At 40.7% G+C, this 26,891-nt stretch overlaps 1 protein-coding gene across 1 annotated transcript in view; it reads left to right on the top strand.

Moving 5' to 3' along the window:
* Positions 1-8,383: 8,383 nt before the first annotated feature.
* The window catches only part of rxfp1 (relaxin family peptide receptor 1), a 180,392-nt gene continuing 161,884 nt past the window's right edge, over positions 8,384-26,891 (top strand). The window contains exons 1-5 of the mRNA XM_061726495.1: positions 8,384-9,028; positions 16,099-16,251; positions 16,370-16,556; positions 18,212-18,332; positions 18,431-18,534. Of these exons, the coding sequence (XP_061582479.1) occupies positions 8,384-9,028; positions 16,099-16,251; positions 16,370-16,556; positions 18,212-18,332; positions 18,431-18,534 (1,210 nt within the window). The remainder of the gene's footprint in view (positions 9,029-16,098; positions 16,252-16,369; positions 16,557-18,211; positions 18,333-18,430; positions 18,535-26,891) is intronic.

Raw genomic sequence — 26,891 nt, 5'->3', positions numbered from 1 at the left:
TGCATGTACATCAAACCGTAATTTTTCGCCAGGTTGCATGCAAAATTTGGTGACTTTTGGGGCACGTTTAGGGGGGCAAAAAGGCCCTCATTTCGTTGGAAGAAGAAAGAAAAAGGAAAAGGAGGAAAATTCCTACAGATACAATAGGGCCTTCACACTGTAAGTGCTCGGGCCCTAATAATTGTCTGTGCATTGAAAAGGTTGACAGCACAGCAGGCAATGCCGGATTGAAATGAAAAGGAGCTGCAGATTATACCAGTCAGACACCTAATATTGTGCTCATCTTAAAGCGGCACTATGTAACTTTTCCACTTTAATATCATATTTCCAGAGTCATTCTGATGGTACATCAACTTCCAACAGGTTTAATGACACCTCTGTCATGGTCTGAGGGGTCTGTATCGCCTTCACTGGCACTATGTAACTTTGAGGAGCATGGTAGGAACCCTGCCACACTAAAAAACTACACATTGTTACGGCTTTGACTGCTCTCAGGCATACGTCACTTCCCCCTCCTTCCCGATTCGTAGTCAAAACGAAAATGGGCGGGGCGTGGAGCGCAGAGCTCAGCAGAAGCTGGTAACCTGTTGCTGTGTTGTGGCTGCAGCAGCTCCACATAACAGACGTGGGGAAAAGATCGCTAATGGTTTAACTTTTCACCGCTTTCCTGCTTGGAGGAAGAACCACGGAGGCCGAGTATCTGATATAACAGAGTAAAAGAGTGAAAGAGTCGTCGGCTCGGTTGGATCGCGGCTGTAACGACCAAACATAACCTTCCACACAGTACCACAAACACTCACACAGACGGGGGTCGGATCAAAACACGGGTTTCATTCCCCACTTCACCAGCTAAACGCAGTTGCTGTCCAGCTCTCTGCGGTGCAATTAACCCCAATCTTCAGATAAAACTAGTTTGTTGAGGAAAAGATATTAACTCTATTTGTAGCTGCAGAGGAAAAAAATAATCTCACGAGGAAAACAAAAATATTGCTCACGCCTCGGAGCCTCTTCAGCATAATGTAGCAGTCAAAAAAAAAGAAAAGAGAAATAAGAGTAATACAAAACATGTACTATATGTTGTACTATTATAAAACATTTACCAAAGCAGCTGCCAAACACTCCTAAACAAGGTAGACGGAGACGTGGGTTGTGCAGAACTGCGGCAGTACATCCTTTCTAAAGAGTGGAGCTCCGACGAGGAGCTCCATTCTTTAGTAGGGATTTCATATGAATCCAAACCGTTAATAATCATTATTTTCTCCATATACTGCTCCCTGGCTTCCTTGTTTAAGGTATCCCGGTAAATTCCAGTTCCTTTCCGGCAGTTTAACATCTTTTTTTTGCGTTCCGTCTGTTCACAAAACAAATGCATGCGACGGGACAGGATCTTTCCGGCAGTACGCGCTAGTGCTCATGGGAAACGTAGTGTTCTTTCTGGTAAAACACTACCGCTTTTGTCCAAAAGATGCCGCCAAACTCAACAAAAGCTGAAAGTTACGTTGTGCTGCTTGAAGGAAGGCAGATCATGCTCTTTTTTCACAAACTATTGGACTTGTTGTTAATAAGAGTCTTGATTGATGTTTTCACATTTGATTGATGAGCACAAGGTGGCTATTTATTCAAAGAAAGAATATTCGTTTGTCCAATACAATAGACCTTCAGTGTGTGATTGTCCATCCCAGATGCCTTTAAGCCTGTAGCAGTTGAAATTGCCTCTCCAAAAGAAAAGCATAAGAATTCTTTGTTGTACAGCATATATATTTAAAAAAAGCATTTGTGACTGTGGATTTGTATTTACATTGGCAAACTTTTGTTTCCCAATTTAGTCCCCTGTCCATGGAGCAGTTGCGTGTTAGTAGTGAGACAAGGTTGTCCTTCAAACAAAAGAATGACGAAAGTCTTCTTCAGCATTGAACAATGTGGAATAGGACAATCAACAGGGAGACTCTCAGTATGGCATGCAATCATTGTGGTGTAGCTGCGGGAAACCAAGGCTGCAAACTGCTCATTAAGTCCAAAGGAAATAAGAAGGTCTGTATGAGTGTGCTTATGTAAATGGGGGAATGGGATTTACTTATAGTTTAGTTAGGTTATTTTAAAGTGCTTTGTGGAACCCAGACAACAACAGACTATTTATCGCACAGCTATTTTAGCTATGGATGAATAACAGTTCATAACCTCCTTTGAGTGTTTGAAATAGCATTAATGTTGTTTTGTTGCTTTTGGCTGGTTTCCAGCAGTAAGTTACCCTGATGCGGACTGGTTTTGCGAAAAGACTAAATCAAAGGAAAAGTAGTAATCACTGCTTTCTTCTTTTATTTAGGATTTTTCATCCATCCATTTTCTATACCTGTTTTATCCTCTGGAGGGTCACAGGGTAGCATTTTTCATGTTCTTTACATTTTTTCTAAATTGGGTTTGTTAAAGAGTCTGCAAAAACTGATCAAAACGATCTTACAAGGAAGCAAAATAGTTTTAAGAGGTATGAGCAAACTTATGCAAATGCAAATGCAAATGCAGAAGCCCAGATGCTCCCAGTTCCTTGATTTCTCTTTTCTTCCTTTTTTTTTTTTTAGATTACAAACACACATAAGGACACAAAACACATCAATGCTGGACGAGATATAAGAATCCCTGGCAAGAGTGTCCTCAGGTCAGCCATCCAAAGCAGCCAGACCAAAGTAAAACAGAACATGTGGAGCTGGTTACTGGAAACAGAGTAAGGCTATGATTTAATTCAGTTCATATTTGGAAGATATTTTAGTTTCGTAAGAATGGAGTTAAAGGAATGGGGCTTAGCCCAATTAAGTATAAAGACAGAAATTGTTTTTGGCCTTATATCTTGAGATTTCTGGGTCCATAGTGACAAGATGGACAGACTCGCAAAAAGTCAGAGATAGGCATGAATATTCTACATCTTAAATATTTGATGTTGTATTGCTGGATATTTTGTGTTTGTTCCTGTTTGAATGTCTCCAGATCAAAATTTAAAAACAACAATAATTTAACATGTCCTCATTGGTCACATGAGAAAAATGCCTGAAGAACATCTTTGTTTTAGCTGTGATTTCAATAAACAGACATTATTTTACCTAATTTCCAGCACCATGATGCATCAGGTCTACCGGAGTAACAAATACCTCAGAAATGTATATCCTCATTTTGGCTAGTTTCCCTGCTTGTACTCGTGAGTCACTCTCAATGTCACCTGGGTAATTTATAATAATACTTTGTGTTGTGGAATTATAAATGAATTAGATTTTAAGCTTATTTTTGGTAATCCGAGGTCTGTGTTTAAGCATTTCCAGGGAATTACAAGGCCATACAAAAATATGTTTTTCCCGTCAACAATTTTTCAGTCTTAAAACCTCCTTGTTTCCATTTAAATACCAAATAGCTTATTATTGTCAGGATCATCCCAGCTATTCATTAAAATCCACACGTTTCACATTTGTTTTTCTAAAATATGTCTCAATCCCTGATCCCCTCCAATACCTTTTATTTTTTAAATGTAAATCACAAAAGGAAGAGAAGATATTTTTCTACTAAAGTGGTTTAATTTTAATTTGGCTGAGTCTAAGAGATTTTTTTGGAACATGAAGCGTGGTTTTTTCTCAGGTCAGCTAAAACAGTAGGGGTAATTTCCATATGCCCAACCTGTTTCTGTTCATCATAACCATGTTGATTGTTTTGAATCATTCAAATTATAGTGCCCATAAATGAAAAACAAAGGGAAAAGAATGGCAGTTATATGTTAGCTGTGGCCAAAAACACACTTTCTCATTTTGTGTCTATTTTGTGCAAAAGATTTATTTTATCTTTAATTTACCAGGTAAAGGTTTGAGTACAAATACTCATTTGAAAACAAGACCTGGTCACGGACAACGACAGACATAACAGACAGAAAACACCATTGAAAAATAGGAATCTTATTTCTATATACATTTTGTACACTCACAAAGTTAAAGTTGCCCTTGTTTCTCTGTAGAGATCCTATCTGCACTGTTACTCAAGTGAAATTACATTTTTGAGTCCTAACAGAGGCTAAAAATACAAATATATGCTGATGTTGTTGCTTTAGTCGCCAACGAAAGTTTACACTTCTCACAATTTAGTAATAGACCTGGGGTTGATTCAACTTTGGAATGAAGGATTTACAAGTTGTCAAAAAGAGGGAGAGAGAAAACCCATAACAAGGTTTTTTTTTTATTATGTTCCTCAAAGGAAGACTGAAAACTCTCCCTCTGCAGTGCATTATATCATTAAACATTTTGGCAGCGCTGCATCAGAAACTGTCACTCCTTCATAGTTGCTGTAACTACATCGACAATAGATTACTTTGGGAAACCTTTACAAGCCCTATAAAACTGACTTAAATGCCATATCGACATTTATTTTGAGACAAAAAATGCCTTTTCTGATCACTACAGTGTTAAAAAATAAATAAAAAATCCACCACCATCAGCTTGTCAACAGGATCTGCACAAGTGTGGAAATGACCCATTCATTTGAGACACGGTGTGTAAACCTGAGTCCAGTAGATCTCAAGGACCGGACTTTAAGACCTCTGCTATTATTATCGACTCATTATCCAATCAAATAGTTGTAAGTACTGCTACACCATAGGCAGTTAACTTAGGTCCACATTGATTGAAACCTTTATTGTCCCCTCTGGGGAAAATTAGTTGCCAAACAGCTCATGACATTCAAAAGAGGAAGACAAACAGAAACACAGAGTCGACAATGCAACAATACATATAAACACCCTGCTGGTCCAACAAACATGGTAGTTGTTTGCCAAAGTGCAAACATGTGCAGATAAAAGTCAGTTAGCCTATCAGCTCCAGCTCCAGGTCTCCCTGTGCCTGCAGGGCCTGGTTGTAGAGTCGGAGTGCAGCTGGAATAAAAGACTGTCCAAATCTCTTTGTGGTCTGACGGGGGAGAACAAATCTGTCGCTGAATTTGCTCCTCATCGCCGTCAGCTCCATGTGCAGTGGATGGGAGGGATTGGCCAAGATGGCCGCCAGTTTTTTACCCATTGTCTGTTCAGCCAGCACCTCCAGGCTGTCCAACCTGGTCCCCACCACAGAGCTGGCCTTCTTCACCAGCTTGTTCAGCCTGGTAGCGTCCCTGGCACAAGATGTTGCCTCCCCTATATTAGATGCTCCAGGACAGAATGGAGGGAATATTGATGCTTCAGCAAGCTTGGATGAAAAAAAAAATTATAAACAGTGTTGTGTTCAACCAAACAAATAATACTCACATCACACTACAACTTTCTGAACTCCACTGGCTACCCTTGGTTGCTTGAATAAAGTTCAAGTTACTAATTCCTTCCTGTGACTTCTGGGTCTGGATCCAGTTACATCAAACTCTGTGGTTAGGGCTTATATAAATCTGGCATAATAATTAACTCATCAAATATAGTCAAATAAGTCATCACATCATGAAATTATTTTACAATTATTTCCCTTTTCTAATTTTATCCAGTTTTCCACAGACATTTGCCCACTGACGATCACTATCATTTTAGCTGGCCTGTTTGCCAAACATATCTTGAGTTATTATTAAACTACTGACTATCAACAGAGGAAAATCTGTTTCTTCTCTTGTCTAAATTAAGCTCAGCTCCGTGCATGGAAACAAAGGTTTCTGAATCTCAAGTAAACACATATTACAGCGCAGCAGATAAAGTACAGAAGGAGAAAGAGAGAGAGTCTGGCAGCGTGTCCAGCGATAATCAGCGAGATGGCTGGGAAATGTTGAAAGGATATGCTATGATACAGCCAGAAACAGACCTCTCCAGTTCACTTTATTAAATTTAGCCCTCTAGAATCACCAAATCACTCTGTCCTTTGAAGACTCGAAATAGTCAGATTTCATGTTCATCTACAGAAAATGATCCAAAGTATGTTTTTTCCTGATTTTCTGTTCACCACAGCAAAGTAGTCTTCGAATTATATGAATAATTTCACTAAAAATAAAATGAATAATTTCATGTCATTATGGTAAACAATAAATCCTATAGGTGCAGGGTGGTTTTTTTTTTGTTTGTGTGTAGGTGCCTTTATGTATATTGTATATTTCTTTTTCGTTTTTTTTATATTTTATATATTATAAATTCAAAATATTATAAAATATAAGTCAGTCCTGGGCATTGCTCTCCCTCTGTCAATCCCGGGAGGGCCCTGCACTGAGCTCAGGTCTCCTTCTTAAAGGGAAAGTTCGGTTTTTTACAACCTGGACCTTATTTCTGGCATTTTTTATGGTTGTATACTCACCCAGAGGTGTTTGGTGTCATTTGGAGTCCTTCGGAAGATATTAGGAGTTTTTTGCGAGCCGCTTCTCCATATAACGGTAGCGCATGAGGGCACCCGCGGGACACAGACGATGCAGCATCTAAATAACACATGATTGCCGCGAAACTCTTCATTTCTTTTATGAATCACTAGATCTGCTTCCAGGACCTGTTGTAACATTGTGGCGCTGTCTGTGTATTAAATAAATCAGTTTGTAAACAAGACCTCTGAACTCATGACGTCATCTCTGTGTGCGCGTCCCAGACACAGCTCCATGTACAGCTGGAGTTCGCTACTGTTAGTTTACTGTTAGTTATTTGAAACATGTCTGAATATTTGCCAAATTCTGGGGTTGTGGACGACGACTTTGAATATGATGGACGTCCTTACCGTTTTGAGCCAGAGTATACGGCTGAAGAGCTCACTGAACGGAGGACAGAGTGCGCGCACTCGCGATGACGTCATGAGTTCAGAGGTCTTGTTTACAAACGGATTTATTTAATACACACAAAGCCCCGCAATGTTACAACAGGTCCTGGAAGCAGATCTAGTGATTCATAAAAGAAATGAAGAGTTTCGCGGCAATCATGTGTTATTTAGACGCTGCATCGTCTGTGTCCCGCGGTGCCCTCATGCGCTACCGTTATATGGAGAAGCGGCTCGCAAAAAACTCCTAATATCTTCCGAAGGATTCCAAATGACACCAAACACCTCTGGGTGAGTATACAACCATAAAAAATGCCAGAAATAAGGTCCAGGTTGTAAAAAACCGAACTTTCCCTTTAACCTGAGGAGTGAGCAGGCCGCTTCTTTCCACCCATAGGGTGGGGCTTCTCTGGCCGGACGTAGCGCGTGGAAGGATCACATTATTCCGGCCAGATCCTCCCCACCCCATCAGGCGCCCCGGCGGGCCAGAGGGGGCAGTCTGTAGCCCAGGATTGTTGCATGTTTTTGTGAGGGTAGCTACCCAAGGGAACATGGGGAGAACATGCAAACTCCACACAGAAAGGCCCTTTCGCCAACCCCACCCAGGGTGTGGGCGCTGAACATAACACGCCCTCAGCACCCACGGCAAAAATTTAACCCAGGACTTCTAGCTGTGAGGCATATATATATGTGTGTATATATATATATATATATATATATATATATATATATATATATATATATATATATATATGGCAGCACGGTGGCTTGGTGTTCAGCACTGTTGCCTCACAGCAAGAAGGTCCCCGGTTCGACTCCGAGGGTCTTTCTGTGTTTTGCATGTTCTCCCCGTGCTTGCGTGGGTTTCCTCCGGGTACTCCGGTTTCCTCCCACAGTCCAAAAACATGCATGCTAGGTTAATTAGTGATTCTAAATTGCCCGTAGGTGTGAGTGTGAGTGTGTCTGGCTGTTTGTCTGTATATGTGGCCCTGCGATGGACTGGCGACCTGTCCAGGGTGTAACCCCTGCCTCTTGCCTGAAAATACGGTAGCTGGGATAGGTTCCAGCAGACCCCCGTGACCCTGCAAAGGATAAAGCGGGTATAGATAATGGATGGATGGATATATATATATATATATATACTCCTCCGGGGGATTTTGGTGATTATAAAATGCACATACACAAGTGGAAAATTGACTCTGTTATATATATATATATATATATATATATATATATAAGGATATATATATATATATATATATATATATATATATATATATATATATATATATATATATAAGGATATATATATATATATATATATATATATATATATATATATATATATATATATATATATATATATATATATATATATATATGCGCATATATATATATATATATATATATATATATATAACAGAGTTTTTTTTATGTAACAGAGTCAATTTTCCACTTGTGTATGTGCATTTATTTTATATTTTATAATCACCAAAATCCCCCCCCCCCACCTGTAAAAATGATTTTTCCCACCTTTACCTCTCCCCTTTTGTTACTGGCTGCCAGTCAACCTTCTCTTCAAAAATGTTCTCCATGATGTGACTGTGTGTGACTATGATGCCTACGTGAAATCACTTTTGGAAGACCTGCACTGTGCTATGGCACTGGCTCAGGAGAATTGTGCAGCTGAACAGGAACATCAGAGTGCCCAGTACAACAAACGGGCCAGGGGTCAGCCTCTGTCTCTCGGCGACCAGGTGCTGCTGGCGAATAAGGGCGTAAAAGGGAAGTGCAAACTTTCTGACAAGTGGGCGCCTGTTGTCTACACTGTGGTGGCTTCAAAACCTGCCCTACATATCTACCGTATCAGGGATCAGGAAGGAAATGAACGTGTTGTTCACCGGAACTTGCTGCTCCAGGTCAACTTCCTGCCCTTGGATGAAGCTTTGGATGATGATGATGGTGAAGCTGCTCCTGTGTCCACGCCTGCCTCTGGTGTGGTTAATGCTCCTGCTACATCCGATAGGCATGAGACTGAGATGTCTGGATTGGGGACTGCAGCTGCAACGGTTGAGCCATCCCTTGCTGATTCCCTCTCGAGCGTTGACTGGGATGATGGCCGTACCGCCTCATGGGTCCACGAGCAGTCGTCCATTGATGAGCCCCCTGGCTCGGACAGTATGCCATCTCCACCGTCTCCTGTGGTGGCCTCTTCTGATCCTCATGGCCCTGTCATTGCTGCTGATCCCCCGACAGCTCTCCCTGTCCCCCTACCAACATTTGACCATCCCGACCCACCTCAGGTATCAGATGTTGATAGCCGACTTACCTCACGGTTTGGCAGAATCATTAGACCAGTGTGTCGTCTGATTGAGTCCATGGCACAACTTGAGTCTATTCTGGGGGTTGAACCTAGTTCGGGACCTGTTATTCATGTGTGAGCCGGAGTACCACACTGTTTTTGTTTGTTTGGTTCTTTAGGGAGTGATCTTTGGCCTCTCTTTTTGTTTTGGTGGTTCCTTGCTGCTGTGTGAAGCACATTTTTATTTTTTATTTTTTTCCACCCATCCACATTATTTGGCCTTTGTGTGTGGTGTATAGGGCACCTCACTTTGTCTGTGGAGTATTGTGTGTTCTTGCTTGGCGCCGAGCAAGTCTCCGATTCTCTTATCCCTTAGGTGGGTAGCTTATTAAGCTGGTTCATTCTGCTTTATTGTGTGTTTGTTTTCTTCATGGCCAGTGTATTTGTGGGTGTGGATTGTGTTATGACCCAGAATTTTGTGTGATTCTAGGGGGGTGAGTGTAACAGAGTCAATTTTCCGGACATTTCTGTGACCCCCCCCCCCACACACACACACACACACACACACACCTGTATAAATGATTTTTCCCGCCTTTACCTCTCCCCTTTTGTTACTGATGTCAATGGGAGAGGTGAGTCATGTAAAGTCTCTGATAGACCACGGTTTGGGTTTCCTGTATAGCATGTTAATTTCCTTGTTATTATCTGTGTAGGGGCTCAACTCGCTGCATATGTTGACTGGAGGAAACTTTATTTTATTTCTGTTTGTCAGGTACGTTTCTGTTTTAATGTGCCTTTTTGTTACTGATGTCAATGGGAGAGGGGCTCAACTCGCTGCATATGTTGACTGGAGGAAACTTTATTTTATTTCCGTTTGTCAGGAAATAAATGGAGATCGCCTCCAAAAGAGTCCTGCTGGTCTGAGTCCCGTCTGTTTAAAACACAACGCACACCACTAAAGATCCCACCGGTTACATATATACACTTTTTTGTTTTGAGTCGGTACAACCGACGTACGCAGAAGAGCATTTCTGAATGCACAACACGTCGAACCTTGAGGCGGATGGGCTGCAGCAGCAGAAGACCACACCGGCTACACATCCTGTCAGCGAAGAACAGGAAACTGAGGCTACAATTCACACAGGTTCAAAATTAGACAGCAGAAGATTGGAAAAACGTTGCCTGGTCTGATGAGTCTCGATTTCTGCTGCAACATTCGAATGGTAAGGTCAGAATTTGGCGTCAACAACATGAAATCTCAGACTGGTTTCTTGAACATGACAATGAGTTCACTGTACTCAAATGGGCTCCACAGTCACCAGATCTCCATCCACTGGAGCAGCTTTGGGATGTGGTGGCAGACAACAAATCTGAAGCAAAAGCGTGATGATATCATATCAATATGGAGCAAACTCTCTGAGGAATGTTTCCAGTTCCTTGTGGAATCTATGCCATGAAGGGTTAAGACAGTTCTGAAGGAAAAAGGGGGTCCAACCCGGTACTAGCAAGGTGTACCTAATAAAGTGGCCGGTGAGTGTAAGAAACTGGCCTTCAAACTAACTTCTAACTAAACTAATTTCATTTTGAAGTTAATATTGAGATGCAGTACTTTGCTGTGCCTTGACGTCAAATTAAAAAAGTTATGGCATAAGCCCACTTAGGCATAATTTGGCAAGTTGTCCGGTAAGAAGATTTTAGAGAAATGTAAAAAGAAACAGTAAAAATAAATATGTGCATTTGAAGAGGAGACTGGTTCATTGGTTTGTTGAATCACAAAGAGGAAGTCATTTGAATGATCTAATTAGGATAACGTCCCTCTCCATGAAATTGATATGCTCAAGAAACTGAGGAGTTGATAGCTTCCTCTTCAGTAGTTTGCAAATGTGTTTAAACTTGTCTGGTGTTCAGATCAACCCATTTTATGTAACCAACTGCAGTAAGGTCAGTGTTTTTTTTGTTTGCAAATAGCAAGAAAGGTGCCGATTTAATACATTTATAATGTGTCTCACTTTGTAGTTGCCACATATATTACATTTACATTTACAGAACTTAAATGTTAGTAACAATCATGACTAATAATGATCAATGGATTTGTATTGATCACAATGTATCACATTGTTCATTTTCATTAGAGATAACTAATGAAAGTACTATTTTCTTAAGAGAATCCATATGTTACTGTAACAAATGCTAAAATTGCAATATTATGTCTGCCTTTGGTCGATTCTTCCATGTTCAGACAAATTATGTAATAAGGTCTTGACAGAATAACAGAAAAGGTGTTTGAATATTACATCATCCTTGTGAAATTCAAAAGCCTCTTGTATATATGTGATTTGAATGGAATTTAGTTAATTCCATTCTACACTTTTTCCTTTTCAATCAAAGTTGCGTTCCAACTTTCCATTACTGGGTTATTGATCCAATACACCGCACAGGCAAATCTCAGCAGAGTGAAGAAAGTACTCCAACAAGCACAATTCAAGGTTAAACACATATAAATCAATGTGAATTGTCAATTTTACACTCTGCAGTAGAGCAGATTGCCATAATATTTAATTTTCAGCTGATTTACTTTTTATTTTCCATTTTATTTGCAAAATGGTGGTGTTTTGGAAGATTTACAACCATTTAAAGTTGATTTTATCTCAATGTACAGCATTTAAGATTTAAAAAGTAATAAATATTTTTTTTTAAAGGCAACCTCTAACCATATGAGGTTGCAAAGCACGCTCTTATTTTAATACATAAAGCCCCATCAATCTAGTTGGTTGAAATATGTAATTACTGTATCTTTCAATGCATTATTGAACAAGAATCAATGATTTACAGTTGGTATTGTCTTTTTGGAAATGTGTCTTTTTAAATGCAGAGACTAAATACAAATAATGTAAGGAAAAGGATCACTCAAGTGAGCATGTTCACAAACTTGATAACTACCACATGCAACAGATGTATTGTATATATAAAGATTAATTTTGGTCATCGCTAATACCCAGAGAGGATTTACGGAGGATGTAATTAGACAGTGACAGTGGACTCCACGCCAGTGTTTGACAAGGTCTACGAATTTAATCTCACCCAATTAAAAAAGTCCACCCTATAGTGCATCTTGGTTCATTAAACCATATATAAACACACTCCATCCTACACACAATTTGAACCAAAGATGAAAATAAAGTAAAACAGATCACTCATAATATGAGAAGTCAACAGTTTCTCCTTAATTGGCACTTCAGTACGCATACAAGTTCATTTCCACTTTTCATGCCTGGGGCGGATGTACATATACAATTCAAATATAGCTTATTAGAGCTACATGTAACCCATAGACTATAAATGTAGTCTGCAGGATTAAAATAAGTGTCTCAAAGTGCAATGCACTAACATTTGCATTAGCTCCAACAGATTCAAAAGCATTAACAAAGACTGTTTTGGTAGTCCTGAAATAATGTAATAATAGGCAAGGAAAGGCAAGTTTATTTGTATAGCACATTTCAGCAACAAAGCAATTCAAGGTGCTTTACATAATAAAAACATAAAAAGTAAGAAACCATGAGATTTCAGACCTAATCAGTGGTCTGCAGCTGTCATAGCTGAAGCTGTGTGCTGACTCTGAACTGCTCTTCTTTTGACAACTATTTCAGTTTTCTTTTTGTTCAGCCAAAGAAAATGATGGCATATCCACTCATAGATTGTTCTATGCATCTACTCAATAGTTGTATGTGCTCATCGTCACTTGGTGACATTGTAATGTAAAGTTCTGAGCCGTCTGTGTAATTATGATAACGTATCTAGTTAGGGCCTGAGCACTGACAGTGCGAAGGCCCTATTGTATCTGTAAGAATTTATCTTTTTTTTTTCTCGTTTTAATTTTTCCGACAAAATGAGGGCCTTTTTGCCCCCCTAAACATGCCCCAAAAGTCACCAAATTTTGCACGCAAGCCAGGCCTGGCGAAAAATGTGATATTTAATGGTTTGCATTAATGGGCGTGGCTTAATGGCTCAACAGCGCCCCCTAGAAAACTTTGTGCCTCGAGCCCCACAATACGGTTTGATGTACATGCACGAAAATTGGTACACACCTGTATCATGTCGCAACTTAAAGAAAAGTCTCTTGGCTCCATGGCTGAAACCAAACAGGAAGTTGGCCATTTTCAATTAATCGTGTAATTTTGGCACAATTTATGCCATTGCTTCGGCCACTTCTTCGCCCGAACCGTAAAGTGCACCCTGGTGTGCTATACATCAAAATGTGCGTCTCCATCCTGCTCCGATGGGCCTTACTTTTCTCAGTCAAAAGCGTTACCGTGGCGACGATAGACGGCAAAAAGCGCGCCCGCGCTTCATCTGATTGGTCCATATTTGATAGTTCCTACTTTCTGCCATAACCTTTGAATGGTTTGACATAAAGAGTCGTGGGTGGTGTCATCGGACTCGGTTTTGAGTCCTTGAACATAATTGGTGCAAATTATCCCTGCCCCTTCATCTGATTGGTCAATATTTGTAGTCGCTATTTTCTGCCATAACTTTTGAATGGTTTGACATAAAGAGTCATGGGTGGTGTCATCGGACTTAGTTTTGAGTCCTTGACTTTTATTGGTGAAAATTGCACGTGCGAGGACCCGTTCATCGCTGCTTGCAGCTTTAATTTAGTTTTGGTGTTGGTTTACTAGTCTAGCACTCTATACTTTGGATATTTTTTTTAATGCTTGATTTGCTCATTCCCTGCATTTGTGTTGCAGCTCTGCAGTTCAGACACTTGCAAGTTTCAAGATAAATCCCCTTCAGACCTAACCTTGTGTATCATTCCAGGTCAATTGATACCTCTTTCTGCTTCATATGGTTCCCCTCTTTGACAAAACTGGATCAAGTGCTTGTACTGAACTGCTGCTAGTCCACTCTTTGCAAACTCATTTTCGTTAGTTTCTTTGTCTGACTTAATCGTAGGGGTGACCTGTAAGACAAGTTCAAAGAAATTCCTATGAATAACTAATTCTCCACAGAGTGCTGAACAAGTGTGTTGGAGAAATTCATGTATAATCACTTTAAACAGACTAAATGCTGACCCTTAAAGTCTGAAGTCAAGGGACATTTTGACCGTGTCTCATGTCTGTTGTGAAATCAGTTGATATCCTGTTCTTCTGCTTTACCCGCGTTTGACCTAAAGCTAAGAAGCTATTTTAGCTAAAAGGAAGTGTATGACCTTTTCTTGTCTGGAATAACAAGCGAATTAACAAGCTCAGCACTTTTGCCTAACTCCTGTGTAAAAATGTACTCATGATGTGTAAAAAGTATACGCCCATGTACTGAATAAATTCAAGCTGAAGGGGAAAGCTGATTCGGAGTTGAGCGGAGACACCTTAGTGCTCTGAGCTCTCTCCCCTTTTGCAAAAGCTGAAAACTTTGAATTGTGTCTGGTTCTCATTTCTTTGTAGGGTAACACGAAATAACCCAACATCTTGGTGCCTTGTGACCCGCTTCCCACATACCCACGGCTGACGGAGAGAGGACGACGCGCCGAAAACCGTGCACGGTCAGGGTCTGAGACCTGACAGAAAGACCCGGGTGGTAACTTCCTCAGCGGGCCGGCGTCATAGGTCTACTCTCTTCGTCAGCCCTGGATTGACGGGATCCGACACATCGAGAACCGGCACAATTGAGAAGTAAGTGGAATTTCCTTTGCCAGGGGCAGGAAACAGGGTTAACCAGAGAATTTCCTTTGCCTGGGGCAGGAAAGAAAATACGTATAAGAAAACTGCCTGGGGCAGGAAGGAAAACTGCCTGGGGCAGGAAGGATCAGGCTAGCCAACAATAGTTATCAGGGATAGACTATTGTGAAGTGTGAATGACGAGTGAATGCCAATAGTAAATGACTGAAGCGGCAGCATTGTTGTCAATGGTCTGTTGAAGTAAGTCATTTCACGTTGGATTTGTAATTTTTTTTAATACAATAACACAACGCAGACTGCCACATAGGCGACATGGGCACGTGCATGAGTAGGACCCCCGACGGGGGGCGCTTAGAAGGAGATGCAAAGTTTATGTTCCAAAAAAAATCCAGAGAACGTGAAATGGTTACTTAAATGGAGGAGGAAAAATAAGGTTGAAGGCAGGTTACGTGTAGATGCCTGGAGAGAAGTGGTTGTCCGGTTGGAAGGTAGTGTAGCCTCCAAGTCTGGAAGAAAGAAAGTCCAAAAAGGGAGGGAATTGCAGTGTGCAAGACGATGGTTATGCGAGGCAGAAAATAGGACAGTGCAAGTGCAAAGGTCAAAAGAAAATAGGAAATCAGGTAAAGCAGGGGCTATGTTTGTGCGTCCTGAAGACGATGAGACCCAAGGGGGACAACAGAGCAGGGCAGGACAGGCGGCGACCGGAGGCGGTGCGGCGGCTGCAGCGCCGGCCCCTCCCGCTCCCGCACCAAAGGTGAAAGAGGAACTATATCCCCAGAGTATGCTGAAAGCCGCAGGGGGTATGATAGGCGGATATGAGCTTAGAGATCGAAATGAAATACAACCGCCTCCCCGGTATAGCGATTGCAGCCCTTGCAGCCCATCAAACCAACCAAAACGTACCCCGACCAGGAGCCGTAATCCGTTCAAATTAAACCTTTTCCCAGACCCTCCAAACGCCGACACATACGCCCTAGACACCTTTCCACAAATTCAGGTGGCTAATCCAAATCCAGGGGATGATCCGGCCAATGCCAACCCCTTCATGTATGTGTTTCGCCCATGGACCCTAGAGGAAGCGAAAGGTGCGGTAGCAGGAATACCCCCCGCTGCCGAGGACACTGAAGAATGGGTAGAAGGAATGCTAGGGGTCATTCATTCTTATAGGCTGAATGGCCGTGAGGTAGGCGAAGCCTTACAGTGTTCTCTGGGGAGACATTGGAGCCGCGTGAGAGGAGACTTCACTGGCAGAGCCCAAAATGGAGAAGTGTTCAAATATCCCGCTGACGGGCAATTACTCGGACAATTTAAAGCTCAGCTGGATGGTGTCTTAGCACAAGTAAGGCAAGAATTTAGAAAAAGGGCAAATTACAGCCATCTGGCTGGTGTCCGCCAAAAGGCAGACGAGGAAATAGATGACTTCCGCGTACGCTACGAAAAAGAGTTTAGAACTCACAGCGGCATCGAGTATTATAATCAAGATGACGGCGTATACCAGCAACAACTCAAAAACGGTCTGCTTCGAAACATGTCCCGGCAAATTGCTGAGTGGGTGACAAAACATAATGTTGAGCATGACACAGCCAGCGTAGCGCAGATTATGCAATGCGAAAGACACGCAACCGCCGTGTTGAACAAAAAGGGGAACTCGTCAGACGTTTTCTGGGCAGATCACTCACAGCACCGTGGGGGCCGTAGAGGGCATGGCAGAAGCCACGGTCGAGGTCGCGGACGTGGACAGGGACAGGGACAATCCCCTGGCCACAAAACCCAGTCTGATCTTTGCTTTAAATGCAAGAAGCCCGGCCATTGGGCCCGGGATTGCCCAGACAGTGACGCAAAAGGGGGTTTTCAGTGGTGAAGTGAGGTGACGCTCTCCTCTTGAAAAAAAAAAAAATAAATAAATATAGACACCCGTTGTGCAATCCCTTTAGAAAAAGAGGAACTCTGAGCGCACACCAGCCTGTTCACACTAAAAAAAAAAAAAAAAAAAAGAAAATGTACATTTGCGATCAGTGCTGCTATCATTTAGTTTGGGAGTTAATTTGAAATGCACCAATTGAGTTTGGTTAGTGTAGTTTGAGGATAAATAATTTACACATATGCACTGACACACAAACCCACATATAGATGATCTGAAGTTTGTGTTTAATGTTTAGTGAGTTTTTGTTTATGTGTAGTTTACGCATCGGAATTTATCCCAAAATTTGTTTCATTTCTTTTAAGACTTTTGTAAATACATTCTGATTAATTTGAATGAGAAAGAGGAGTAAACAGGAATAGGAAAAAGAAGGCTAAGAAAATAAATAAATAAATAAATAGATGAAATGGTAAAAACTGCTGATGGTCTTGCAGATCCATTTCGGGATACCAACCAGTTCGCAATTGGCTAGATTTGGAGTTAAAATTAAATAATCACATTATTGTGTCTCTGTAGAGGAGCATACACTTGAATTGCAGCATGCAATCAGAAGATTAAGAATCTCCTGAAGACTATATGATTAATCTGGAAACAATTTTCTGACAATTTTCTGGCATTCCTTTTGGACGTTCTACAATAGAGCTCAACAGCAAGTTGATGAGGCATTATCTGATGGAATGCTTCCTTCAGTCCGACGTTTTGTGACTGTGAATTATTATTTATATATAAGTTAACTGAAGACTGTTGTTTTACGTTGCAGGAGAGTTGCTGCACAGGCAGTTTTTGTCTGTGAGGCACCCGAGCATGGACAGCCAGGACTGTTCATTGGACCGTTATGTTATTGACTCGTGTGTTGTTACTTTAATAAAACCATAACCCACTTGGGTTGAAATAAGGAAATTTTGAAATAAGGAAATTCTGTAGTCTTTGACTAAGATAGAAGACGGAATTTAACAGGTTTTGCCCCTTCTAATCTGGTGATGGGAGGGGGGTTCTGAGCGATCTGGGGGACATAGAAAACTGACCCTAGAGGATCATTAAGTCAGACCTGTGACTTGCCAGGATGCAGAGGTCAACAATGAGTGGGAGGACGGACAGCGAGACCCCTACCCCTGTTGACATGCGAGACAATGCTCTGCAAAGAGAGACAGACATTTGGCTAAATGAGGGTGCTACTGTAACTTCAGAAGGCCTCTGTGTGGTGCGAAGCACACCGGTGCTTCCGAGGAATCTGTTCCCCCTGGTGGCTAAGTTGACCCATGGGAAGTTTTTCCATGGCTCAAACAGGAAGGAGGAAGAGTATGGTACATCACGAAGATTAAACATCACGAGGATTAAATACTAAATACCATTTAAACATTTTTGTAGGAGCTGTTCTTGGAGTGAACTAAAGGCCTGTTAAGTTAAGGCTCAGGAAAGCCATGGCCTGAATGACGGCCATTAGTCGAACTGTACATGAGAATGTTCAAAGTTTTTGTGGGCTGCTGTTTCTCCCTCTCCCAAGTAGGAACTGCTGAAAATGGGTGACCAGATCCTGAGTTCAGTGGTGAAAGGTCATCACTCCGTCAGGACGGGCCCTTTTGCTTTCCAGATCAGGACACCGACAGCACCGGCAGCAGTAAAAGGTTGCTGAATGATCTACTGCGTTCCCCAGTTGCAGCGAAGATAGCCGAGCGACCCAGCTGGATCCACCTCAGCCACTGCAAACTACAGTGAGTGCCTGAGCCAGACGTTTAGGAGGGACCACCCAGCAGGACCACCTTTGAGTAGGTTGGAAGTCGGACGGTATCAAAACCTTTGTCCGCCGAAGAACTCACCTGAAACCTACTCACCAGCCACAAGGTAAGGTCAACTGTGGACCCAGGACGCTGGTCTCTCAACCACAGGGCAGAATAATCCCTGAGACCAGCTCCCGTGAGAGGTAGTCTACCCTCCACGTGGCAACTATGAGAATACTCATCCTGATGGGCCTCCTAGGCCTGTCCCAGCTCGCTACGATGGCACCACTGCCCGCTCGGCGAAAACGAGGAAGTCATGACATCGACCACCATGACCACAAGGACATTTCGTGGTGGTTAGCAGCACTCTGGATATCCACCAGATATGTAAAATCTAGCTGTTATGTTTTGGGGAAACATGTTGTACCTGGATCCCAGACGGAAGCTCTAATATGACAGCTATACAGCAGCACCTTGATGACCTTCTGCGTCGACAACATGCTGAGAACTCAGGGGGGTCCACTTGGGATCCCCTATCATGGTTAACCAGTGGCCCCTGGTGGCACCTTTTGCTGAAAATTAGTGCACCGATACTGTGTACTAATACTATTCTGCTTATTCACCACCTGTGTTCTGCCTGTGTGAAATCCATGATAAAAAAAAAAAAAAACTATGGCAAATACTTTTGTCCAGTACCAACTGCTCCAACATGAATATCAAGCGTTGAAACCAACCGAAGATAAATATGAGGATGTTAGAGAGGAATATGATGATGTTGTTTAAGCAATACTTTGATTATGATGTGATCATCGAAACTGTCCTAACATGTGATGATGTACTGATTTGTACAAGGATTTAGTATGTTAAAATGATAAACAGGAGGGAGATGTTGGAGAAATTCATGTATAATCACTTTAAACAGACTAAATGCTGACCCTTAAAGTCTGAAGTCAAGGGACATTTTGACCGTGTCTCATGTCTGTTGTGAAATCAGTTGATATCCTGTTCTTCTGCTTTACCCGCGTTTGACCTAAAGCTAAGAAGCTATTTTAGCTAAAAGGAAGTGTATGACCTTTTCTTGTCTGGAATAACAAGCGAATTAACAAGCTCAGCACTTTTGCCTAACTCCTGTGTAAAAATGTACTCATGATGTGTAAAAAGTATACGCCCATGTACTGAATAAATTCAAGCTGAAGGGGAAAGCTGATTCGGAGTTGAGCGGAGACACCTTAGTGCTCTGAGCTCTCTCCCCTTTTGCAAAAGCTGAAAACTTTGAATTGTGTCTGGTTCTCATTTCTTTGTAGGGTAACACGAAATAACCCAACAAAGTGTTTTAAAGTCATATATCATGCATTATTATCAACTTTGACATCAACTTCTGATTGACATGTAAACATAAAATAAATCTTCAGAATTTGGAATAGTACAGTTCAAAAATACAAGTTCAAAATAGAGACAAAACTATCAATGAAAAATGATCAGCATGCTCACCCATCTCTGAATGGATTGAACCCAGTGACGTGACGATCTCTGCACTCCTCGAAACCAGAAGGATGTGAGCAGAACTAATCAGCGTTAAGAACTGTGATCTAAACAACTTTTATATCAATATCTTTTTATCAATATGGATCAATTATTTTATGTGAGTTACAATCATGTTCTGAAATGTCATTGTATTTTGCCAAAGACGACTCCTGCAAACAAGGCAAATGCCATTTTGGCTGATGAGAGGCACCCACTTACCTATCAAAATCACAAGTTGTTTCTTTGGTTTGTCTCTAGAAATATTATCACATTTCTGAAGTCCTGATTAAATGTCACTCTTTATAAGCTTTCACAATCCAAGAACTACTTTATGTTAATGTAATCTCTCCATCAATAATACTGCTGTGCTACAGATCACTGCGTTGAGGTACAAAAGGTTGAGGTTGTTTCACTGAACATCTTGTGCGTTCCTGCTTTACATTAAGTTCCTTTTTCTATATGTCTCCAAGAGTTTTGCATTCATAATGGTAAAACATTCACATTCCCTTAGGGGTGAAAATAGATTACATGTATTGCTGGAATGATCACAAACATAAAAATAAAGAAATAAGTAAGATCTGATATTGTTGCATGTTGGGGGTGGTTGGGGGTAGTTTCATTACATGCCCTGGAGAGCGTTTGAGATAATCACACACATTCTGCTATCTCTTTTGTTTCTGGAGATGGTAATCCTCACACAAGTCGTCTTGCTTTTGTGTCTGTGCTTTTGCTAATAGCTTGGTGGGGGTGGAAATTATATTGCACCATGAGGGAGATTGCATGTACAGTTATTCAGCTTCTTGTCATATGAGTTCAAAGATAAGACAGACAATGCATATGTTATTATACCACCTGTTGACTGGTCTCTCAACACAATTGACCAAATCTTTGCGACGAGAAGTCAGGGGACCAGGGAGCCTTCCTGCCCCAACGTGACATTTTTTGCTGGATACATGAGGGACTCTTGGAAGCACTGGAGGATCATGTGTCTGTCCATTCTGTCGGTCGAGGATGTTGAAGATGACTACATAATTGGATTAATGATAACAGGATTTCTGCTTTTTGGAGCTGGCGGTTTCCTGGCATATCGACTAATTCGTAAGTCGTCGAGCGCTGTTCTGGCCCTCTCAGAGCTGCCGGACGTGGCTAAAGGGATAAGCTGTGCGACCAACATCAAACTCTAACGTTGGGGGAGCTAAATCGCAAGCTAGCTGCGGTTTTTGAACTCATTGGCAAGATGGAAAAGACCTTGGAGAAGTTGGAAGCTCGGCTTGGCGGGATTTGACCACAAATTCGTCTGATTGGAGTAGCCATTGATGAACCAGAGACTTAAGGCAGATGGAAAATTACTGGAGTCTGCCTGACCTAAATACAATTGTTGATTCTATAATCTGACCTTGGCAGAGCGGCTTGGCAGGCCGCTCCAGTCACAATCTCCCTGGTAGAAATGAAAACAAGATGCTCTGCCCCCACTAGCCCTCCCCTTCCCAGGACATCTGTGGACCTGTATCAGAACTGTACCGGGCCATCTGATAACATCAAGGACAATGGCTGAGGAGTAGCTCTGGGGCAAAGTTCACAGACTTACCGCTCACACACACACGTTTGCTGATAACCACACCTTTCTCATTTCAACGCCTTCCCTGGCTCCCCTCTTATCAGCCCCCCTAACACAGTCTCCAGGTTCGAGCGCCACGAAGGCCGCGGCGCTCACTTGGATGCACCATGCCAGGATCCCCCCCGCCCCCCAGTAATCCTCCCCACCATACCCACATGCAAGTCTTCGTGATGATGTTATATTGCTTTTATGTGCTGAGGTGTTTTTTGCACCTTGACACTGCGTATTTATACACAGTGTGAAGATGCCTTTTTTCCCTCCTCTATTCCAGTGTCATCCTTGGAAAAATAGGCGCATTATAACAATTATGTCGCCGACGGTTTTATCCGAAGTCAAATTCTCTGTTTGATGTATTCAAACCCTGTCATTAAAGTCTGATTCTGATTCTGATTCTGAAGTGTAAATATTGTACTTAGTAGTAGTAGTCACTGGACATTTATGCTGGGCCATGCTCGGGTCTTTCTGATTAAATAAAGAGATCTTACATTTTCACTTTATACTGCTTTGTTGTTAGGTGGCTGTCTTGAGAACCTGTCACATCTCCATGTCATGAATGCTTTGCCAATACAACCACCAACCTATACAAGAACAACCCTATTGTGCTTAAGTGCACCTGTTCCAACCTTGCAGGTGACCAGGAATTTTGTCCTATTTGAAGATCTAAAGCACTCACACAAGCCAAGAAATAGCGCTTTGGAGTCAATTGTGTTTTTGACACACAGTGAATTGCACAGTCTAAGCACACCCCAAGTCAGAATAAATGCCAGAAACAGAAGCAAACACTGACTTCAGCTAGTTGTAATGAAAGATCCCGACACGGATAATTCGGTGGCAATTTAGAAACTAACTGAGTAGTTAATAAAGAGACCATATTCTGTTTAAGATGGCCTAATATGAGCAAATTCAACTGTGACTGGTTTTGACCGTGTGTCTGGCAGAAGAGGCAGCTCTCTCTTCTGACCTAAATTACTAAAATATTGAGGAGGCTTAAACAACATCTGTCCTGCTAATATAGTTATTAATGACAGTTCAAATTAGCATTAATCAAGAGAGCTAAATGTTGAAAACAGAAATAAATGACTCTGTGTTAGGATTTTGGTTAGTTTTGAGTCTTAAGTCATAGTTAGTTATCTTATTTTAGTAAGATTTATGGTATTTTTAAAACCTCATACTAAACTGCCAGTGTGTACTGATTTTGCCAGAATAAAGGATGCAGTTTGACTCCAAAATATGGCATTGTGTAATAATATCTATACATTACAGTTTACTGTGTTCTGTATAGCTCATTTAATGTAAACCATCTGTAACTTATAAGAACTGAAATCACTAAAATAAAACTATTTTCATGTTGGAGTGTAGAGGATGAATTGCCTCTTGGTCTGAAGACAACTCAAAAGTTAGGAGATACAGCAGTCGATATCTCTGCATCTCTTCCCAGGCCTCAGCATTTTACATACTTAACAGTAGCAGTAGTGGTTTTCACCTTTTGTCTTCTTTTGACTCATCACAGACTCTTTAGAGTTTGTGATCTGTGAATTGTCCGATGTTCCACAGATGGGTGATATTAACCTCTGGTTGAAGAGCCTGCCTGGCTTGGGCATGTCTCTGAAGAAGTTAATATCCATTTACAGTGTGTGGTCCCTGAGCTCAGAGGACTCACTGTGCTGATCCCTTTCATGAGGAAGATTACATGAGGAAAAATCCACAAACAGGATTCTGAATGATGTAGGTTTTAAAGAAAGAGAGGGGTCAATAAAGATGCCATCCTCTGTCACTCCGTGGGTTATCGTACCGTGCTTCATACTGTCGGGGTTGTAACCTCTGATGTGCTGCAGATCCAGCTTCACAAAGCATTTCATCAGCATGGAGATGGGTGCCACCGGCCAGAACTCATTCAGATCAGATGCTTTTTTGAGTAGAGTGTCAATGTTGGTTGTTTTAAAATGGTGAGAAAGACTCTTTTCCAGTGACATGCTAAGACAGTTAGGAGGCGGACTGGCACAAGCACAGGAGCTGTTTTCATATTACTTCTCTGTTGGATTCTTCTCAGTCGCTGTGATTGCTGATACAGGCAGGTCCTCTGGAGGCAAAGTAGACTTCTTTGTTGAAGAGATCAAAGCGAGCATTTTTTTTCAGAACTAATTTTTTTATTTCCTTCTGCGACTGTTAAATATCAATGCTAGAAATACATTTCTGATCTCCCACAGTTGAAGCCTGATTACGTTTAAGCAGAGGAGGAACTTGAAAGGGGTTTTAAAAAGTGAGGGTTTGGGCTAAACTAGCTTCTTCATTTGGGAAACATTTTTAATCAAAACATTTTCAAACATAATGTGATAAGAATGACTCAAATAGAAAAAGAAAATACTGGTAAGAAACAAAAGCATCCATTAAAATAATAATTTTAAAAAGCATAACCTGCATCATTGACTGAGACTGAATAGAAATAACATTATACAAATATTTTTAGTCATCTCACATCTATTTTAAATCTGAGACAAAATACCAGAAATAATTTGAGACTTGGCTGGATATAATATACATGCAATGTTTCAACTGTAAAAGGAGAATGACAGGATTTCCTCAAACTTAAAAACAAAAAAGCAGCAGAAAGGTTTAGTTCATTTATTTTCTAAGAAAGCTATATAAAGGTGTTGTCTCGTTACAGCTGATTTCCCTGTTATTGATTTCCCCCATGCACAGGATGGCACTTAGAATAAAAATGTATTTTGTATTCACTCCACTGATTAAGCCGGTCTGATTATTTTTCAGCTCTTGTCAATACACTGATGATTCCCACTGCACAGGTGAAGGATACTGAATGAGTTACACATGTGTTTCCACCAGACAAGATCCTCCACAGTTTTATTTCGTTTTTTCTTCTGAAATGTTTTCATGGGATTGATTTCCATCTCACCGGAAGAAGGTCAAGTAACTAATTGGAAGAAGAGTTTGACAAGTTGAAGACACAGTCTGAGAGGATTTGAGGAGGGAAGTGAAATTAATGTAATAGGCTTGAAGGTGTTTGTTCAGCTCTTGAGTTAAAACTTGAATCTGTAGTTTCTATTCAGTCCATCCTGAAAATATGTAGTACAAAGATAGATCTGGTCAGTAACTTCCTGAGTATGTTGCAGGTCTGCTCGGTTGCATTTTGTTGCATCATACATAGGCCTTCCTGGTCATAATTTCCATGTTGGAATTGTTTTTTAAGCAAATCCAAAATGACAGCATTAAATTAAACACAATGATATCTCATTTGTGCAGGTTTGAAATGCTTTACATTTTTATGTATATACATATATATTGTCAGTCAGTGTAATGCAACGTTAAAGCTGAAATGTTATACATTTATTCAGACCTGTTTTTTTATTCATCTGAACATTTTTTTCCATGTATTCCTTATGTTTTTGGAGAATTTGGATCCTGTAAAGAATAAACAACATTTACTATTGTATTATACTACTGTACTACGGATACAGTTTTGTAAAGGTTGAAATTTGCTTTCACAGTATAGTAAGGGGACTTATAAACACTAACATTTCCCAAGAGCTTTTCTGGTGAGCAGTTGATGAATGGAGCCTCTGTTGCAGTATCATCATCTGCTGTGCATCCATCCTTTGTGCTCTCAAATAAATTCTCCGGCTGTCTCCCTGACTCCGCCACCTCCATATCGCTCACTGAATCTAAGAAGTAAACCTGAGATAAGGATGCACATAAAGTTTAAACTGCTTTTCATATTCAGAAATACAACTGCAAGTCTACAAATCTGCTGTAAAATGTAGATAAAAACAAAATACCATCATTTGAAAATATCCTAAACCGATAAATTAGACACAATAGAACATTTATCTCCAGATATTATAATATATTCATTAAAGGTTGCAATGAAAAGAGAATGAAGAATGAAAATAGATGGATTGTGAGCAACAAAAGGCAGGAAAAGTAGATGCTACTATAACATAACAGTTGCAACTAACATAATTAAATTAATTGGCAACAGATCAGTTACATGATACAAAAAGAAAATATTTATAAGTTATTAAAGAGTTTCATAATAGTGTCAATCAATTTTAATTTCTTCTAAAGGTCTTTAATATTTCATCATGTATACTGCATAATTTCATCAAAAGTTTCCGAGAACCAGGAGAAATCTCTGTGTGCCATGGGGACAAGGCCGTGAAGCGACACTGGATGCCTGCGATTTTCATGCCCTCAAGCAGGGCATGAATTACATTACATTACATTTTACAGTGTCCAATCTTTTATGAAATTGGAATTGCACATATTGCACTATTTAGCCTGACAATATGACTGCACCTTTTGCAGTTTAAAGGTAAAAGGGTTACTTATTTCATAACACTAATAAAAGATGAACAAACTTATCAGTGAATCTCTGCTGTCTGTCCTCAACTCTCCGATTATAGTGACACTTTCTTCTTATGATGCCATATCCTCAGCACTGTACTTCTTTCTTATGAAGACTTTATTAAATTGCCTTAGATGGTGCTGTCTAGTCTTTGATAGTATTCAACTTATTTTACATTTTGGCACACTAAAAATCATCAGATATCGCTCTTTCGTCTCTGCCACTTCAGCTATCATGGCTGCCAAACACATGGAAGCAACATTTATTTGCTGAGCTAAATTAAATTGGGTTTTAACCTTCCCCATGCCCTCAGATTTTTTTCCTGAAAGTAATTGAGAGAGGAAAAAAAGAGCTTTGTGAAATGTATGTGTGAAATGGGTCTCTAACTGGATTCTAGTATAAGAACAAATCAGTGATTTTGTTCACACATTGTTCTTCCTCATAAACATTTGTGGCCAAAATGATCAGCGCTGAACATTTACAGTATATCAATTACAAAACAGTGTGTGGTTTAACTACCAAAACTGTTTCCCTGCAGTGAAATAAGACAGAAAAGCATCACCATTATATATTCATTGAGCTTTGATTGCAAAACTACAACATTTTGCACTGTTCGACAATTGTATTGATAATTTTGTAATAAGAGAGTTCACAGTATGTTGTGGCTATAGCTCCACTGACACTGACACTGTTGAAGATTTGCAATCACACAATAATTAAACTATCTAGTCCTCAGTGGAATAGACAGAGATTTATACTTTATTGGCCTGTTTGTATAAACTTTCTAGGTTTTGGTAGAAATGTATTACAGAACCTTGTGATGGACCGATGGATGGAGGACCCAAAAACATGATACAGCCTGAAGAAATCCAACAGGCCAAGTTTCAAAAGCAAATCATTCAGTGAGGCTCAGTTAATAGATAAATGTTCAGTAACGGCAGATCTAAAAACAACGCAGTGTGATAAATCCAGAAAAAAAGATTCATTGAAAAAAAAAGGATCTGCTCTTACCAGAAAATGTGGGATGCATACTTTTGAACACAAAATG

This window comes from Cololabis saira, chromosome 7 (genome assembly GCF_033807715.1).
Source record: "Cololabis saira isolate AMF1-May2022 chromosome 7, fColSai1.1, whole genome shotgun sequence".
In the NCBI taxonomy this organism is placed as follows: domain Eukaryota; kingdom Metazoa; phylum Chordata; class Actinopteri; order Beloniformes; family Belonidae; genus Cololabis; species Cololabis saira.
Note: the sequence above shows the minus strand (reverse complement) of the source record. Positions and strands in the feature narration are given on the sequence as shown.